We start from the raw sequence: 20,060 nt of genomic DNA, 5'->3' as shown, positions 1-20,060 counted from the left end.
CCTGTCTGTTGTCCAATAGGAATTTGAGATCGAGCTGGAAGGTTCTCAGTGCCTGCGGATCCTGTGCTACGAGAAATGCTACGACAAGACCAAGCTCAACAAGGATGACAATGAGATCGTGGACATCATCATGGGCAAGGGCCAGGTGCAGGTAAGGAGAGAGGGACAACCCTCACATCATGAATTCAACCTTGCTTTGTAATTAATCTATAAGCATGTATGGACTTATGGACCCTCACAGAAACATACAGTACCAAAAGCCATGGAGCAATGCGTTCAGCTCAGACTTTTCCCCAAACGGGTGACTCACTCTTATTGTTGTCTGGTCTCTTGTGTGCAATAGTTGGGTTTTGTTGTGGTGGACTACTTTGACGTGGGTAGGTTGGTTTAACTGTCTGAGAAAGAGGGCCAGAGAGAGAGTGAGTATTAGAGACTGAGTACATGGGAGGTTTTCCCCTTCCTTGTGGGAAAATACACTCTTAAAAAATTCCTCGCTCTCAGAATGTCCTGTGACTGTAACATGTTTGGGAAGGTTGTGCATTGCTATCTGTGGTTAATTATTAAGACTTGTCTCAATAGTCTCTTCCCACAACCACTGTACCACCATGACTCTGACAAGGGAGAATTAGAGGCCACTATTTGTGGATTTCCCAGAGACTCCTTGTTCTTGCATAATGTCAAGTAGGGCTTGACTCTTATCATTTTGTCTGTAGCTACGTAGTGTAGTTGTGCCTTTCCACTGTCATCTTAATGATAGTTATTCTCCTCTTCAGGCCTGTTTAAGTTATCCCAGCGGCCGCCATCTTTGATTTTCCTCCTAAATCTGGGTCAACTTTGAGGATTATTAAAGGACGATTACTAAAGAATCGACAGTACTGTATTGTTGCTTTTTTCTTTAGTGGTGCAATCGTAGTGTAGCTAGAGGTGAGCTTGGAGCAAGTTTGACTCTTTAGTTCCTTAACCTGCTTTTCCTGAGTTCATTTTTTTCACTACTCCCACACAGAAATCAGTGTCAACTATTCACTGGTGTTGTTGGTGGTTGTTACAGAACAGCTTTTTCAGGTAAAAACAAGCTCACTGCCTGGTCGTCATGGGAATACCGAGCACTCTCAAATGGAAGAGTCTGGAAAGTGGGGCAAACTAGAAATACTGAGTGAAAAATGATTCATTTTAAGACACGTCACAGCAAAAGCGTTCTTCTCCAAACGATTCAACTGGTGTTGTGTGGAGAATATACTTAGACAGTATATTAGATGTCTATTATATAAATAACAAACTATTAGCCTAGATTGTTCATAATCTTCTTACATTACTTATCTTACACTCCAGCATCTCTTTAGTTCTTTGAAGTGTGTCTGTTTTCTGTCTTTGACTGGCGTGTCAATGCTTCTCTTCCTCTTCAAGTATAGTGAAGAATCTCACTCCAAGCTGCCCTCTCATTGGCAGTCCAATTTTGAGAGAGTTAGTTTTTATTGAGCTGTTTAAATGGTTGCCTGTTTCTATTTCCCTGACAACGTGTAGAAAAGTAATTTGGACTGAGCAGGTTTTATTTGCCTCTAGTGAGAGCGTGTCTGGCCTGTCTAAGTGAATGGTCCTCGTACGAACTCTGCCTAGTAACTGAGGAATGTCCACGTTCTCTCGCTATGCTATGCATTCTGAGATGTCAGGTACTTGAGTTATGGTGACGTCATCATAGCCCATATGTGTCATCCATTTTGTCCCAGCATGTGGTATACCCCTCTTCTTCCCCTGACAGCCTCTAAGGCAGTAGTTCTCAAACCGCCCCTCAGGGACCCCCAGACATTTCATAATTTTGTTGTAGCCCTGAACTAGCTCATCTTATTCACCTATTCGAGGACTGATGATTGGCTGACAAGTTGAATCAGGTGTGCTAGCTCTTGAATAAATCAAATGCATGGAACGGCTGGGGGTCCCCGGGGAGAGGTTTGAGAACCACCGCTTTAAGGGTCTCTGAAGTATTATCAAGTATGATTGGTTGGAACATGCAGTTTACACTACTCCAGTGTTTCCCAACTCCAGTCCTCCAGTACCCCCAACAATACACATTTATATTGTAGCCCTGGACATGCACACCTGATTCAACTTGTCAACTAATCATCAAGCCCTTGATGAACTGAATCAAGTATGTTTGTCTGGGGATACAACAAAAATGTGTGCTGTTGGGGGTACTGGATGCCTGAAGTTGGAAAACACTGGACTCCATACAGCAAACACTACTACTACTCCTTCAACATACACTTATTCAGTACAGTAGAGTACCGACAATAGTGATATTACTACCAGTAATGATTTGTTCTATTTCTGTCTATTTTAATTTCCTGGTCTGAATGTATAAATGAGGAGTAGTCATATTGAGAAGAAAGCCTAATAAAGGTTAATTAAAGCACCCCCTGATCTTTGGCTAGGCACCTTTTTGAAACATATTATATTCCACTGTAATTCTTGTAATGGGTTAATGAGGTTTCTCGTTTTCCTGCACAGATGCAGAGGGGGAGTGGATGAGTGAGCCTGTTACCTCTGATTGAACTGATTAGGGGTGGAACACTAGACTTTGGAGGATGTGTAGGATAAGTGTGTGTGTGGGTACTGAGGCACTGAGCTACAGACCTGCCTCATACCAACTTCAAGCCCATGGCTAAGATGTAATGTACGCTCTACTCACTCATAGGGGTACAACAGCCTGGCAGAGAGGCACACTAATGTCTTCTGGGAAAACACACCGCCACCCAGCCAACAACAGCCACGTTGTCAAAAAATGAACAAATAATGAAATATATTATTCACCACATGTTGTTCCCTGCTTGCTGTTGGAAAAAGGAGTGAGAGAAGAGAATGGCATGTTCAGTCCCAGGCTGAGAGATGGTGGGATTGTGATTGGTGATGAGTGTTGCTGGGGGAGAGGAGAGTTTCACTCTGCAGTGAGAGAGGCAGCCAATTACTTATCGCTGTAAGAGAGGCTTGAGCTGAAAAGGAAACTCTCAAAAGAGAGAACTTCTCAGTATTTCCTTTACTTGCATCAGTGCTATCGGCTTAGCGTGGGAGGCCATGTCCTTGATATGATTGTGACTGCTGCTATGTGTAATAGTGCTGATTAAGGAATATGGACACTGTAGAATGGGAGAGGGAGTCTCTATAGCAAGGACCGAAATATGTTCAGAAAACACTGTGGAGTATAGGGGACTTTAAAGTAAAAGGACATGCAGTACTAGTCAAAAGTTTGGACACGCCTACTCATTCAAGGGTTTACATTGTAGAATAATAGTGAAGACATCAAAACTATGAAATAGCATATATGGAATCATGTAGTAACCAAATAAGTGTTAAACAAAAAATATATTTTAGATTCTTCAAAGTAGCTACCCTTTGCCATGACATCTTTGCACACTTTTGGAATTCTCTCAACCAGCTTCATGAGGTAGTCATCTGAAATGCATTTCAATGAACAGAGGTGCCTTGTTAAAAGTTAATTTGTGGAATTTCTTTCATCTTTATTGCGTTTGAGCCGATCAGTTGTGTCGTGACAACGTCGGGGTGGTATACAGAAGATAGCCCTATTTGGTAAAATATCAAGTCCATATTATGGCAAGAGCAGCTCAAATAAGGACAGAGAAATGACAGTCCAACATTACTTTAAGACATGAAGGTCAGTCAATCCGGAAAATTTCAAGAACTTTGAAGTTGCAAAAACCATCAAGCGCTATGATGAAATTGGCTCTCAAGAGGACCGCCACAGGAAAGGAAGACCCAGAGTTACCTCTGCTGCAGAGGATAAGGTCATTCAACTTAACTGCCCCTCAGTTTACAGCCGAAATAAATGCTTCACAGAGTTCAAGTAACAGACACATCTCAACATCAACTGTTGAGAGGAGACTGCGTCAATCAGGCCTTCGTGGTCGAATTTCTGCAAAGAAACAACTAAAGGACACCAATAAGAAGAGACTTGCTTGGGCCAAGAAACACAAGCAATGGACATTAGACAGTGGAAATCTGTCCTTTGGTCTGATGGGTCCAAATTTGAGATTTTTGTTTCCTAATGACGTAACTTTGTGAAACGGAGAGTAGGTGAACAGATTATCTCCGCATGTGTGGTTCCCACTGTGAAACATGGATGAGGAAGTGTGATGGTGTGGGGCTGCTTTGCTGGTGACACTGTCAGTGATATATTTATAATTCAAAGCACACTAAACCAGCATGGCAACCACAGCATTCTGCAGCGATATGCCATCCCATCTGGTTTGTACTTAGTCCCACTATCATTTGTTTTTCAACAGGTCAATGACCTGAAACACACCTCCAGGCTGTGTAAGGGCTATTTGACCAAGAAGGAGAGTGATTGAGTGCTGCATCAGATGACCTGGCCTACACAATCACCTAAACCCAATTGAGATGGTTTGGGATGAGTTGGACCGCAGAGTGAAGGAAAACCAGCCAACAAGTGCTGAGCATATGTGGAATCTCCTGTTGGAAAAGCATTCCTCATGAAGCTGGATGAGAGAATGTCAAGAGTGTGCAAAGCTGTCATCAAGACAAAAGGTGACTACTTTAAAAAATCAAAAATAGATTTTGATTTGTTTAATTCTTTTTTGCTATTACATGATTCCATATGTGTTATTTCATATTTTTGATGTCTTCACTATTATGTCAGTGTGTCCAAACTTCTGACTGGTACTAAAGATGTTTGAGGGACATAGATGTTTGAGGGACTTGACTGTAGTTTACATGCCAACACTTAAGTGGATGAAGTCCTTCCCTGTGCAAACAGTACCTTGTGGCTGAGACGTTTTATTTGAGCTCTTCTGTTTTCGTTTCTCGTCCTAGCAACTCTGAAAAGAGCCAAAATGTTTTGCTTTCCTCTCTGGAGACGTAACTGATTTATTTAACAAGACTCCAGAATACAAAAAGCCCTTAAATGGACATATCATGCAGCAACATTGCTCTTTATATTTCCTGCTACTGTCAATTTTCTTCACTGATGAGAAAGTTGAGATACTGTACAGTAAGCTGTGTCCTGTAATGAGATTTCAATCTCCACATTATCCGCCAGAGGACATTTTGTTTGTGTGAAGGTAACAAGTTAAGAGGATGGTATATGCGAGACTTTCTTTTGTCTTTATAGGCTGAGTTCCATTCTCTGTTTTTGCACAATTAGGCTGGTGCTATATCAGTATGTATTTGAAATGTGCAGTATGATACAGTATTAGTATACCTTGAAACTATTAGATATAAATGCCACTGAAGAATACTGTAGTGTCCGTCTAACCCAGACTGCCTTAAGATCTGATCTATCAGCCTTATTTCCATGGATACAAGGGACCCTGTGGTGCATAGTGAGGTCAAACTGGTATGTGCACGCGTGCGTCCGTCCCTGAGGGTCAGCCACACACACACACACACACACACACACACACACACACACACACACACACACACACACACACACACACACACACACACACACACACACACACACACACACACACACACACACACACACACACACACACACACACACACCTACAGTGCTGCTCTGATCTGTCTCTGCCTGACTGAGTCCCAGCCGGCAGGCAGCAATTAATTTCCACATACGCAGTTCTGACCCCCAAGGAGATGACCCCTGACCTCTAGGAGTCAAAGCCCTAATCCTCCATTAAATAACAAAAGAAGAAGCTATTTCCCACCTGTCTGTCTTTCATCTCACATTGGGAACATTCATCTTTCTAGCTGGTCCTTTTTGAATGAGGGATGTGTCTGAAATGGCAGCCTATTATAGTGCATTACTTTTGACTAAGGCACACATAGGATATATATATATATATAGATATATCTATATATATAGATATATATATAGATATCTATTTATCTATATATATATATCTATATATATATATATATATATATATATATATATATAGATATATATATAGATATATATATACACACATATATATATACATATATGCCTGTGATTACTAAGAGCATGTTCTCTCTAAAAGGGACTGGTTACACAACGCTTGAGATGACAGCCCCGACCGACCAGTGCTTCTTTCTGTACGGAGGAAATGCATCCGTCTAAGCAGCTAAAGCCACACACTCCCTCTCCTCCTGGGCTCAAGCCCGGCCTTTCATTTCTCTCTCTCTCTTATCTGGAGGAGAGAGTGTTGTCTTTCATACACCCACTGCTCACACAGCTATCCTTCTGAAAGGGTTGGCTCCAGCACAGAGGAGACGGACTGGAGAAGATTGAGGAGATACTGATGGAATGACTCTGATATTGATAGGCTGATTCGATTTTTTTGATTTTACCTTTATTTAACTTGGCAAGTCAGTTAAGAATAATTTCGTATTTTCAATGACGTCCAAGGGACACTGTGTTAACTGCCTTGTTTAGGGGCAGAATGACAGATTTTTTGCCTATTAGCTTGGGGATTCAATCTTGCAACCTTTCGGTTACTAGTCCAATGCTCTAACCACTAGGCTACCTGCCTCCCCATGATCTTCTCCTTCTGTTAGACAACACATCTCTCCAGAAGCTTTATCCCACTGCCTGTTACCCTCAATTAGTTTCACCTCATACGAGCTCCCAGGAGTGAGACCACACTCTGAATTCCACTGTACTGAAATGGCCTGCACTTGGCAAGTATCCAGTGTGTGTCCCTCTGTGGCTGATTCTAGTAGTTGATAGTTGAGCTGCTTGGTTTAGCCTGGTCAGTCCATAGAAATAGGATGACAACACATCAAATGTATAGATTTCATTATATTTATAGCGTCAACTGTTGATGTCTCAGTGTGGTTTCTAATCTCATCTCTATAATCCTTCTCCGATGGCTAGGGGACAACATCACCTTAACTCCTCTGACCCAACCTACACCCACCCAGGAGCCACTCTCCCCCTCATCTCTCCACTCCTGCTTCTCTCCCTCAACCCCTCTGACCCAACCTACCCCCACGTGTCCCCCTCTCCTCTATCCTCCCCCTCTCCTTCACTCCTTCTCTCTCCTCTACCCCTCTTTCCTCCATTCCTCTATACCTCCCACTGGTCTGTAGCGGGGGTCCTTTTGATTCTTTCCTATTGCAGGGTGAGTGTCCATGTCACAGACCTCTCTCTCTTCTCCCTCTTATTGTACCTGTATAATCTGTAAGCTGAGCTACTTGGACCGTTTCCCAGAGATAATGGGAGACAGAGTTCAGGAGTTGGAGAAGAAGTGTGTGTGTGTGTGTGTGGGAGGGGGGGGGGGGGGCAGGCACACACACACAGCTCTTTGTTCCTGGCAGCCCACAGCAGAACAGCACATTACAGTAACAGAACATTGTTTACAGCCGCTCTGCAGTAATGCAATCTCCTACAGTACTCTAACAGAGCCAGAGCCCTCTCCTCAGACTGGTGGTAGTAAAACATAAAACACCCCATTAAAGTAGATATGTTGGTCACATTTTGGGGGGTTTATTGGTAGTAGTCAGGCGGTAGGTAGCCTAGTGGTTAAGAGCGTTGGGCCAGTAACTGAAAGGTCGCTGATTCAAATGCCCAAGCCGACAACAGTAGGGGAAAAATCTGTCTGTGCCCTTGACTGACACTTAACCCTAATTGGTCCTGTAAACTCTGGATAAGAGCATCTACTAAATTAGCACAAAAAAACACTATCTGGTTCGCGGTCTAAAGGTCTGGTTCGCGGTCTATAGGTCTGGTTCGCGGTCTATAGGTCTGGTTTGCGGTCTATAGGTCTGGTTCGCGGTCTAAAGGTCTGGTTCGTGGTCTAAAGGTCTGGTTCGCGGTCTATAGGTCTGGTTCGCGGTCTATAGGTCTGGTTCGCGGTCTAAAGGTCTGGTTTGCGGTCTATAGGTCTGGTTCGCGGTCTACAGGTCTGGTTCGCGGTCTACAGGTCTGGTTCGCGGTCTATAGGTCTGGTTCGCGGTCTATAGGTCTGGTTCGCGGTCTATAGGTCTGGTTCGCGGTCTATAGGTCTGGTTCGCGGTCTACAGGTCTGGTTCGCGGTCTAAAGGTCTGGTTCGCGGTCTAAAGGTCTGGTTCGCGGTCTATAGGTCTGGTTCGCGGTCTATAGGTCTGGTTCGCGGTCTATAGGTCTGGTTCGCGGTCTATAGGTCTGGTTCGCGGTCTATAGGTCTGGTTCGCGGTCTATAGGTCTGGTTCGCGGTCTATAGGTCTGGTTCGCGGTCTATAGGTCTGGTTCGCGGTCTATAGGTCTGGTTCGCGGTCTATAGGTCTGGTTCGCGGTCTACAGGTCTGGTTCGCGGTCTATAGGTCTGGTTCGCGGTCTATAGGTCTGGTTCGCGGTCTATAGGTCTGGTTCGCGGTCTATAGGTCTGGTTCGCGGTCTATAGGTCTGGTTCGCGGTCTAAAGGTCTGGTTCGCGGTCTATAGGTCTGGTTCGCGGTCTACAGGTCTGGTTCGCGGTCTACAGGTCTGGTTCGCGGTCTACAGGTCTGGTTCGCGGTCTATAGGTCTGGTTCGCGGTCTATAGGTCTGGTTCGCGGTCTAAAGGTCTGGTTCGCGGTCTATAGGTCTGGTTCGCGGTCTATAGGTCTGGTTCGCAGTCTACAGGTCTGGTTCGCGGTCTATAGGTCTGGTTCGCGGTCTATAGGTCGGGTTCGCGGTCTATAGGTCGGGTTCGCGGTCTATAGGTCTGGTTCGCGGTCTATAGATCCAAGCAGATGTGAGGCTCTAAAAAGGAAACATCAAGTGCCAGGATGCAGGAGCCTGATGATGTCTTCGAAACAACATGTGTTAATATTCATCTGTTTGTTTGTTTGCACCCATGCAGAACGTGTGTATATGTATGTGTGTTCCTGTGTGTGTCAACGTAATATGAATGAATGTATCTAATAGGCCTGCTCATCCATCATGCTCTGGCTCCAATCATGGTGTAATCTGTCATGTCCTCCCTGATACACACACGCACGCACGCACGCACGCACGCACGCACGCACGCACGCACGCACGCACGCACGCACGCAGGCAGGCAGGCAGGAGGCAGGCAGGCAGGCAGGCAGGCAGGCAGGCAGGCAGGCAGGCAGACTGACTGACTGACTGACTGACTGACTGACTGACTGACGACTGACTGACTGACTGACTGACTGACTGACTGACTGACTGACTGACGACTGACTGACTGACTGACTGACTGACGACTGACTGACCGACTGACTGACCGACTGACTGACTGACTGACTGACCGACTGACCGGACTGACCGACCGACTGACTGACGACTGACGACCGACTGACCGACTGACCGACTGACCGACCGACGGCGACTGACTGACCGGACTGACCGACTGACGACTGACGGACTGACGGCGACTGACGACCGACGACTGACTGACGACTGACGGCGACTGACGACTGACTGACGACTGACCGACTGATCGACTGACTGACCGACTGACTGACTGACTGACGACTGACCGACTGACGACTGACTGACTCGACCGACTGACTGACTGACTGACCGACGACTGACTGACTGGACCGACCGACAGACAGACAGACAGACAGACAGACAGACAGACAGACAGACAGACAGACAGACAGACAGACAGACAGACAGACAGACAGACAGACAGACAGACAGACAGACAGACAGACAGACAGACAGACAGACAGACAGACAGACAGACAGACAGACAGACAGACAGACAGACAGACAGACAGACAGACAGACAGACAGACAGACAGACAGACAGACAGACAGACAGACAGACAGACAGACAGACAGACAGACAGACAGACAGACAGACAGACAGACAGACAGACAGACAGACAGACAGACAGACAGACAGACAGACAGACAGACAGACAGACAGACAGACAGACAGACAGACAGACAGACAGACAGACAGACAGACAGACAGACAGACAGACAGACAGACAGACAGACAGACAGACAGACAGACAGACAGACAGACAGACAGACAGACAGACAGACAGACAGACAGACAGACAGACAGACAGACAGACAGACAGACAGACAGACAGACAGACAGACAGACAGACAGACAGACAGACAGACAGACAGACAGACAGACAGACAGACAGACAGACAGACAGACAGACAGACAGACAGACAGACAGACAGACAGACAGACAGACAGACAGACAGACAGACAGACAGACAGACAGACAGACAGACAGACAGACAGACAGACAGACAGACAGACAGACAGACAGACAGACAGACAGACAGACAGACAGACAGACAGACAGACAGACAGACAGACAGACAGACAGACAGACAGACAGAGACAGACAGACAGACAGACAGACAGACAGACAGACAGACAGACAGACAGACAGACAGACAGACAGACAGACAGACAGACAGACAGACAGACAGACAGACAGACAGACAGACAGACAGACAGACAGACAGACAGACAGACAGACAGACAGACAGACAGACAGACAGACAGACAGACAGACAGACAGACAGACAGACAGACAGACAGACAGACAGACAGACAGACAGACAGACAGACAGACAGACAGACAGACAGACAGACAGACAGACAGACAGACAGACAGACAGACAGACAGACAGACAGACAGACAGACAGACAGACAGACAGACAGACAGACAGACAGACAGACAGACAGACAGACAGACAGACAGACAGACAGACAGACAGACAGACAGACAGACAGACAGACAGACAGACAGACAGACAGACAGACAGACAGACAGACAGACAGACAGACAGACAGACAGACAGACAGACAGACAGACAGACAGACAGACAGACAGACAGACAGACAGACAGACAGACAGACAGACAGACAGACAGACAGACAGACAGACAGACAGACAGACAGACAGACAGACAGACAGACAGACAGACAGACAGACAGGCTGGCTGGCTGTGAGTGATGGGCCACGAGGGTGTGTGTCCTGAGACTGCTAGAGTAAAAACACATACACTAATGGGGGGCAAATACACCATCCATGTAAATAATATAAATAACTCCAGCCTGCCATATGCCTTCTGTTTATTACCCCCTGTGTGGTGAGTGTGTGTGTGTACCGTATGTTTCCATGATTTGAAAAAGGAAAGGTTATTACATACAGTTGGAGCTATTCAATGACCAACAACATCCAAAGGACTGTATTTTGGCTCACTAATGATTTGCCCCCTCAGCATAATGGCACAGTATCTCTGGCATGATAGGTAATGGGGATCATCATTCATATAGTCTCAATGTGTTCCTCATGTAGCTAGCATCTGGTGCCCTTTATTGATGGAGCAATTAGGGCTCTTCCTCATGTCTCCCCCATCTCTTTCATTTGACAGGTTCGTTTTCTTCCCCCTCAATTTCCTAACAAAAAACCCTCCAAGAACCCTTTTTCCTCAACTTTCCCCACAACTCACTTTGACAGCCTTTGTTATACCACAACAATTAACTAGGTTTTGTAAAGGAAGAATCAGATCATGTAAGACAGAAGAATTCCTTTCTTTTGTTTGAGATGGGAATAAATGAGCGAATGACCTGCCACATATAGTTTGCATAAATGTAATTCTGAAGACAACCCAGAGAGCCTGGTCATCCATTATATTTATACTGCTGCCTGATTCTATCACTATGATGTGGTGGCCGGGGACAGAAGACGACGTGGATTTTTAAATGTATTACGACAGCATTTGGCCATATTCTATATCTTTGGGAAAAGACCAGAGTGTGTTCTAGTCCTCTGTAGTGGGATGTGTAGTGTGTCAGTGTGTTCTAGTCCTCTGTAGTGGGATGTGTAGTGTGTCAGTGTGTTCTAGTCCTCTGTAGTGGGATGTGTAGTGTGTCAGTGTGTTCTAGTCCTCTGTAGTGGGATGTGTAGTGTGTCAGTGTGTTCTAGTCCTCTGTAGTGGGATGTGTAGTGTGTCAGTGTGTTCTAGTCCTCTGTAGTGGGATGTGTAGTGTGTCAGTGTGTTCTAGTCCTCTGTAGTGGGATGTGTAGTGTGTCAGTGTGTTCTAGTCCTCTGTAGTGGGATGTGTAGTGTGTCAGTGTGTTCTAGTCCTCTGTAGTGGGATGTGTAGTGTGTCAGTGTGTTCTAGTCCTCTGTAGTGGGATGTGTAGTGTGTCAGTGTGTTCTAGTCCTCTGTAGTGGGATGTGTAGTGTGTCTGTGTGTTCTAGTCCTCTGTAGTGGGATGTGTAGTGTGTCCGTGTGTTCTAGTCCTCTGTAGTGGGATGTGTAGTGTGTCAGTGTGTTCCTGTATGTACTGTAAGTTAAAGGGACAGTTCACCTAAATTACAAAATGACACATTGGTTTCCTTAACCTGTAGTCTATGGACAAGGTATGACCACAGTCCATGCTGAAATTCCATTCAAGTCATGGGACCGATATTTGCATTTTTCGGGGCGGTGGTGCTGTGAATCTTTTCCATCTGTAATAAAGCCCTTTTGTGGGGAAAAACTCATTCTGATTGTCATGTCCTGGTTCCCAAGTGGGTGGGCCCATGCCCTCCTAGGTCCACCCATGGCTGCGCCACTGCCCAGTCATGTGAAATCCATAGATTAGTTCCGAATGAATTTATTTCAATTGACTGATTTCCTCATATGAACTGTAACTCAGCAAAATCTTTGAAAATGTTTCATGTGGCGTTTTAGATTTTTGTTCAGTATAGATACTTTCGTAGGATTTGGACATGATGCACGAAAAATGCAAATGTCGGTCACGTGAGTGAATAGCGAATGCTGAAACGTGTGGAAACGGTGCAGTGAAACTAAATCAAAGCATGGATTTTTGTCATACCTTGTTGTGGACAAGTCAGAAATATAATGTATACTGAACAAAAATATAAACATACCATACAACATTTTCAAAGATTTTGCTGAGTTACAGTTAATATAAGGAAATCAGTCCATTGAAATTCATTTGACTGCTTACAGGGTAAGGAAACCAATGTCATTTAGTAATTTATAAGCTATCCCTTTAACTGCCTCTTGCTATGATTGACATTGTGCAATGTCATACAATTACTCTGACAGGACTGTGTATTATCAGCCAGATAGAGAGATGTATGGGGGGAGTCGGCTGTGGTGTATAAATCTATCAGACACACTGTACTGCTCTGGTGATGGACTAGGCAGTGTGGGTAATTGGATGTTATTAAAGTTACATAATTAGTTCAAGTGATTAACAGTAGATGTAAACGCTCCCCTGGACATGCATATGTAACCCAGCCATTTAGAGAGAGGGAGGGAGGGAGTGAGAGAGAGAGAGTGGACAACTGAGACCCAGATGGTGGCCAATTACAGGTTGTGAATTAAGAGGAGAACAAAAGAGGAGAACCCAGCCAGAGAACAGGATCCCCCCCAGAGAGATGCTATGATGAAACCCAGTCCATAGATATACAATATAATACTGTTCTGTTTAACTTTGTGGTCCACTCACATTCAGACTGTAATTGTTACAAAAGATCTGGGATGTAACATAATGCTGTTGTTCCGTCTTGGATTGCAGCTGAAGCCTGGCTTTAACTAGTGGTAATAAACATGGTTTTGACTATTCTGTGGCTCACGAGAATGCGAGAGGCTTTGGATGGTTGGTGGATCCCAATGCAAAAACGCTTCGGAACCACTGACATACACTGTAATGGACGAGCCTTGGAGTGAAGGAGCTGTATTGTCTTCAGAACTAGAGTCCCCCGAAACTTTTGTTCTCCTGTTTTCCTACAGCACAGTAGAGATCAATGAGGACAAGGACTTCTGAGGCTTCCAGAAGTTTCCTATTAGAACTGTGATTTTTGTGATGCTTATCTCTGAGAGACGAGAGACCACCCTGAATTATCTGCAGCTGTGAAATATACCATGTATTGGGGAAGAAATAGGCTAGAGAGTAGAGGGAGGGAGGGAGGGAATCAACGGCACAGAGAACAAAGCAGTAGAAGAATTGTCGTTGGCAGTGCAATGAGCAGTGTCAGTCATAACTCATAAACATAAACTCCCTGGAGAGTCAGAGGCACCCCCCCCACCCCCTTACTCCCAGAGTGTGTGCCCCCTACTCGCACTTTAATCCCCATCTCAAATAACAACCATCTCTTTCAGAGACCTACACACCTATAATGGAATCTGAAGCCTGAGCCAGTGAAGGCCAAGGTGAAGTTGAGGTGTGTGTGTGTGTTGTTTGTGTGCCTCAGGTTGTGTGCTATAAGGGGACTATTCTATTAACCCCTCTCTCTTTGCCCGTAATCCCTACAGTACATTAGCACTCCCCTCTTACACCCTGCTGTGTCTGTCACATCTACCAATTTCATCACTTTCTGTTCATCATTCTTACCCATTGACTACCTCACACAAGAAGACCAAAATGCAAAACATCAAAGCTTGCTCGAAATTAAATAATAATTTCCGACTAATTGAATTAAATGAACTACATTTTATAAAGAAATGACAATAGGCGGCTGCTGGGTTATGGTTTTTCTCTCTGACAGAAATCATTTTCTACTCATCCTTAGTGAGGGAAAAGGGACCACTTTTCCTTCCATTATTTTATAAAAATACAGTGATTGACAGAGTCGAAAGCCTTGGGCAGGTCGATGAAGACGGCTGTACAGTACTGTCTTTTATCGATGGCGGTTATGATATTGTTTAGTACTTTGAGTGTGGCTGAGGTGCACCCGTGACCCACTCGGAAACTGGATTTGTACGGGTCCAGGTTTTGCAGCTCTTTCAGAACATCTGCTGATTTTACCAGGAAACACACGCGGGTTCCAGGGACAGTGAATTCCTGAGATGGTTCTTTCTTTCAGGAGCCACAGCCTGGGGCCAGAGCATTCTCCTTTCTCTTCTCTCTCGCTCTTTGGATTTATTGATAGCAGATGATATTAGAGAAACTACTTCACCCCCCTATTCCTGAAGTTATTTAATGCATAGCTCTGCTTTGCTTTCTAATGCACTGTATTGCTGATTGATTACGATTTCAAATGACCAGGTTGACTCCGTAAATTCATGTGTTGCGTGTATGAACCAGGGCAACCCAAAAGCCCCCTTCGCCTCCCTCTCTTTCTCCTTAGTCAAGAGTGACAGGGAAAACACTGTGTGGCAGTTGTTAGCTCAGCTCCCCTGGCCTGGAATGTGGTAACCAGAGAGAGAAGTATTTACCATTGTTCCTGTAAATGATGGAGTGTTAACCACCATGGCCCTCTTCCCCAGGGGAGATCATGGTTCACTGTTACTGTGGGGAGAGGTGTCCTAGGGGGACAGAAACCAAATGGATGGTAGAAGGCTAGTAAACTCACTTTTCTTGTTTTTACTACCCTCATGCCATCTCTTCCCCTTAGAAGTTTTCTCTCGCTGCAACCCCCCTCTCTTCTTCTCTCTCTCTCCCACACCCCTCTCTCTTTCTCCCCCTCTCTCTCTCTCTATCTCTCGGCAGACTGAGGAATAGTTGAGTACACAGGCATCCCCCAGGCCTCTCTCTGCCAACCATCCTATATTCTGTTAATCAGATTTCACGAGCATCAGGGCCAAATCTCCCCCAATGCAATTGCAATTTTTTCCACCTTTGTCCTGCAAGCACCCCCTGAACCACTTTCACCCTCCCTGGCTCATCCCTCCCTCCTTTTCTTTCGCTCTATCTCTCTCTTACCCCATGCTATTGTTGGCAGCCCCCTCGCCCATATTTTAGCAATGGGCCCCAGCAGAAATACGCAGTGTCCTAGTGCAGCCAGGCCCTGTAGGCTTTGAAATGTGTTTGTGTAAGGGGGATGGAGGGCTGACCCTCTGGTGCTGTGGGACGGATATTCACTGTTACTGACGTCCGAACCAGCAGGCCCATGATCTGTCCTTCACACACTGGGCCTGCTTTGAGAGGGGGGAGTGGGAGGGATAGAGGGAGTATCCCCCCCCCAATCCATTTCCCTGATGTAGTTGGAGAGTTTGTGTGAGTGCCACTTCGTTTTGATGTTGTGATTTTTGGGGAGGAGGATATGTGTTCCATATGCAGGGAGGTTGAGGTTGAGCAATGCTCTCTGCTGTGGGGGTACACCTCATTATACCCAGAGGACTGGATCTCTCTATGGAGGTTTATTCTGTTCTAGGAGTAACTTCAATACGTACCAGGCATTAGAAGATTGGGGGACAATAGGGTTTTTGCTCTGCTCTGGGTATTTTGAAAATGAGTTATTACCGTAGGTTGCTCACATATACAACCAGCCCTTCCTGTTCAACCGGGATAGACCACTCACCTTTCACTGTAAACCATGCCATGTGTGCGAATGCCCTTGTGTCAGTGTTAGTAAGACACAGCATGGTTTTCACACAGCTCCAGATCTTTCCTGCTGATTAAGATTAAGCACACTTTTCCTTGCCACTTCGCTTCCGCATTGCTTGCTCTTTGGGGTTTTAACACTGGGTTTCTGTACAGCACTTTGACAACTGCTGATGTAAAAAGGTGTTTAGAAAATACATTGAATTGACATTTGACTGTTGCCAAACCAGACAGACGTGAAAGGATGTGTGAGCCAAATGTGGGCACTGCCCCTCTGCCAACCAATCCACACACTCCTCAATGCCAGGTTATCTTCAACAGCACCCACTGTGTACAGAAAGACCAGGGCTGGGAGAAGATGAACACGACTGCCTGAGGTACACTTCTCGGGCACTTACCAGACTCGGCCTATAGCCGAGCACTGCCCTCCTCACACCCACCTCACACATCCTACACACTGTGAGCTTGGCTTCCTGGGTAATGATGCAAACATAAACACTCAGTCATAGAATCCCAGTGGCTTAGTGTGGAGACAGGCAGTCTTGTTGGCTTCGCTTGTCACTGAATAGACTCTAAGAACTTGGAAGACTGTCTAAAGGTTCTATGCACTTGGAAGACTGTCTAAAGGTTCTAAGAACTTGGAAGACTGTCTCAAGGTTCTAAGAACTTGGAAGACTGTCTCAAGGTTCTAAGAACTTGGAAGACTGTCTCAAGGTTCTATGAACTTGAAAAGGTTGTCTGAAAGGGCGGCTGAACTTCCTGATTTGGCCTCATTTTGGATTTGGTTCATTAAGAAATGCTAGCGGCCATGAGTGAATTCAAGAGTTGGTTTCGGGGTGTGGTTTGATGTGAGTGTTTTGTGTGTTTGCTGGTGGAAAGAGTTATACAAATTTAATTAGCCAATTAGCTTCAGCTGGCTGGTGTGCGATTGTGGCAAAGTTGGTTTGACTTTGGATAGCCCATCTCCGGGGCCCGTTTACATTACACAATGTAAAGGTGGCAATGTTTTCATGTTGCACACCTTTTAGTTTTCTCATTAACTACTTTCAATATTTGTATATGAATTAATACAATTTATAGTTGGTTTCAGGTTTTTGTCACATGTACATTGTATAATTTACAGATGGTCCCTAACTAGCCCCATAAGGATATCCAAAGTCAAACCACATATATCAAGGGCTTTATGACCCGGTTGCATGCAGCTGTACTCCGAATTGATGATTACTTGTGTTCTGTGGGCATTTGGGCAGGATAGAAATAAATCCAACCTTCATTTACGTTGTGAGTACAAAAATCTATTTTGGAAGAGATCAACTTTGTGACCAAAATGATCATTTTTACAGTTTGTAGTCAATTTTGACAGTAGAATAAATATTTGAGTAAGAAAAGGATGTTCATGATAGGGAAGATATACAAAACGTTGCAGAGAGCATATCCAACTGACATTCTCTCAGAACAAAATAAACTCTGGGATGCTGGCCTTCCAGGCAAAGTCCTTCTGTCCAGTGTCTGTGTTCTTTTGCCCATCTTAATCTTTTCTTTTTATTGGCCCGTTTGATATATGGCTTTTTTTTGCAACTCTGCCCAGAAGGCTAGAATGCCAGCATCCCGGAGTCGCTTCTTCACTGTTGACGTTGAGACTGGTATTCTGCTGGTACTATTTAATGATGCTGCCATTTGAGGACTTGTGAGGCGTCTGTTTCTCAAACTAGACACTCTAATGCACTTGTCCTTTTGCTCAGTTGTGCACCGGGGCCTCCCACTCCTCTTTCTATTCTGGTTAGCGCCAGTTTGCGCTGTTCTGTGAAGGGGGTAGTACACAGCATTGTACAAGATCTTCAGTTTCTTGGCAATTTGTGGAGTGGTTGAAAAATGAGTTTTAATGACTCCAACCTATGTGTATGTAAACTTCCGACTTCAACTGTATATATATTACAACTCGTTTCGAACCACTCCACAAATTACTTGTTAACAAACTATAGTTTTGGCAAGTTGGTTAGGACATCTACATTGAGCATGACACAAGTAATTTTTCCAACAATTGTTTCAGACAGATTATTTCATTTATAATTTACTGTATCACAATTCTAGTGGGTCAGAAGCTTACATGCACTAAGTTGACTGTGCTTTTAAACAGCTTGGAAAATTCCAGAAAATGATGTCATGGCCTTAAAAAAGCTTCTGATAGGCTAATTGACATCATTTGAGTCATTTGGAGGTGTACCTGTGGATGTATTTCAAGGCCAACCTTAAAACTCAGTGCCTGTTTGATTGACATCATGGGAAATCAAAAGAAATCAGCCAAGACCACAGAAAAAAAGTTGTAGACCTCCACAAGTCTGGTTCACCCTTGAGAGCAATTTCCAAACGCCAGAAGGTACCACGTTCATCTGTACAAACAATAGTATGCAAGTATTAACACCATGGAACCACGCAGCTGTCATACACCTCAGGAAGGAGACGCGTTCTGTTTCCTAGAGATGAACGTACTTGGGTGCGAAAAGTGCATATCAATCCCAGAACAGCAGCAAAGGACCTTTTGAAGATGCTGGAGGAAACCGGTACAAAAGTATCTATATCCACAGTAAAACGAGTCCTATATCGACATAACCTGAAAGGCCACTCACCAGGGAAGAAGCCACTGCTCCAAAACCGCCATAGAAAAGCCAGACTACGGTTTGCAACTGCACATGGGGACGTGGGCAGAACTGAAAAAGCTTGTGTAAGCAAGGAGGCCTACAAACCTGACTCAGTTACACCAGCTCTGTCAGGAGGAATGGGCCAAAATTCACCCAACTTATTGTGGGAAGCTTGTGGAAGGCTACCCAAAACGTTTGACCCAAGTTAAACAATTTAAAGGCAATGCTACCAAATACTAATTGAGTGTATGTAAACTTCTGACCCACTGGGAATGTGATGAAAGAAATAAAAGCTGAAATAAATCATTATCTCTACTATTATTCTGACATTTCACATTCTTAAAATGAAGTAGTGATCCTATCTGACCTAAGACAGGGAATTTTTACTAGGATTAAATGTCCGGAATTGTGAACACTGAGTTGAAATGTATATGTGTAAGGTGTATGTACACTTCCGACTTCAACTGTATGTGTGTCTGTATGTATATATACAGTGGGGAAAACAAGTATTTGATACACTGCTGATTTTGCAGGTTTTCCTACTCACAAAGCATGTAGAGGTCTGTAATGTTTATTATAGGTACACTTCAACTGTGAGAGATGGAATCTAAAACAAAAATACAGAAAATCACATTGTATGATTTTTAAGTAACTAATTTGCATTTTATTGCATGACATAAGTTTTATGCTTTTCTGATGTATCAAATACTTATTATTTGGTACAGAAACCTTTGTTTGCAAAAACAGAGATCATACGTTTCCTGTCGTTCTTGACCAGGTTTACACACACTGCAGCAGGGATTTTGGCCCACTCCTCCATACAGACCTTCTCCAGATCCTTCAGGTTTCGGGGCTGTCGCTGGGCAATACGGACTTTCAGCTCCCTACAAAGATTTTATATTGGGTTCAGGTCTGGAGACTGGCTAGGCCACTCCAGGACCTTGAGATGCTTCTTACAGAGCCACTCCTTAGTTGCCCTGGCTGTGTGTTTTGGGTCGTTATCATGCTGGAAGACCCAGCCACGACCCATCTTCAATGCTCTTAATGAGGGAAGGAGGTTGTTGGCCAAGATCTTGCGATACATGGACCCATACATCCTCCCCTCAATACGGTGCAAAATCACCAGTGTATCAAATACTTGTTCTCTCCACTGTATATATGTGTGTGTATATATATATATGTATGTA

At 44.7% G+C, this 20,060-nt stretch overlaps 1 protein-coding gene across 6 annotated transcripts in view; it reads left to right on the top strand.

The window, feature by feature from the left end:
- The window catches only part of LOC118391781 (active breakpoint cluster region-related protein), a 252,735-nt gene that overhangs the window by 178,591 nt on the left and 54,084 nt on the right, over positions 1 to 20,060 (top strand). For all 6 annotated transcript variants that reach the window (XM_052457875.1, XM_052457876.1, XM_052457878.1 and 3 more), the window contains one exon: positions 20 to 151. In XM_052457875.1, coding sequence (XP_052313835.1) covers positions 20 to 151 — 132 coding nt within the window. The remainder of the gene's footprint in view (positions 1 to 19; positions 152 to 20,060) is intronic.

Source organism: Oncorhynchus keta, chromosome 12, assembly GCF_023373465.1.
Source record: "Oncorhynchus keta strain PuntledgeMale-10-30-2019 chromosome 12, Oket_V2, whole genome shotgun sequence".
Taxonomy (NCBI): Eukaryota; Metazoa; Chordata; class Actinopteri; order Salmoniformes; family Salmonidae; genus Oncorhynchus; species Oncorhynchus keta.
The sequence above is the reverse complement of the archived record's forward strand: the minus strand, read 5'-3'. Positions and strand labels throughout refer to the sequence as shown.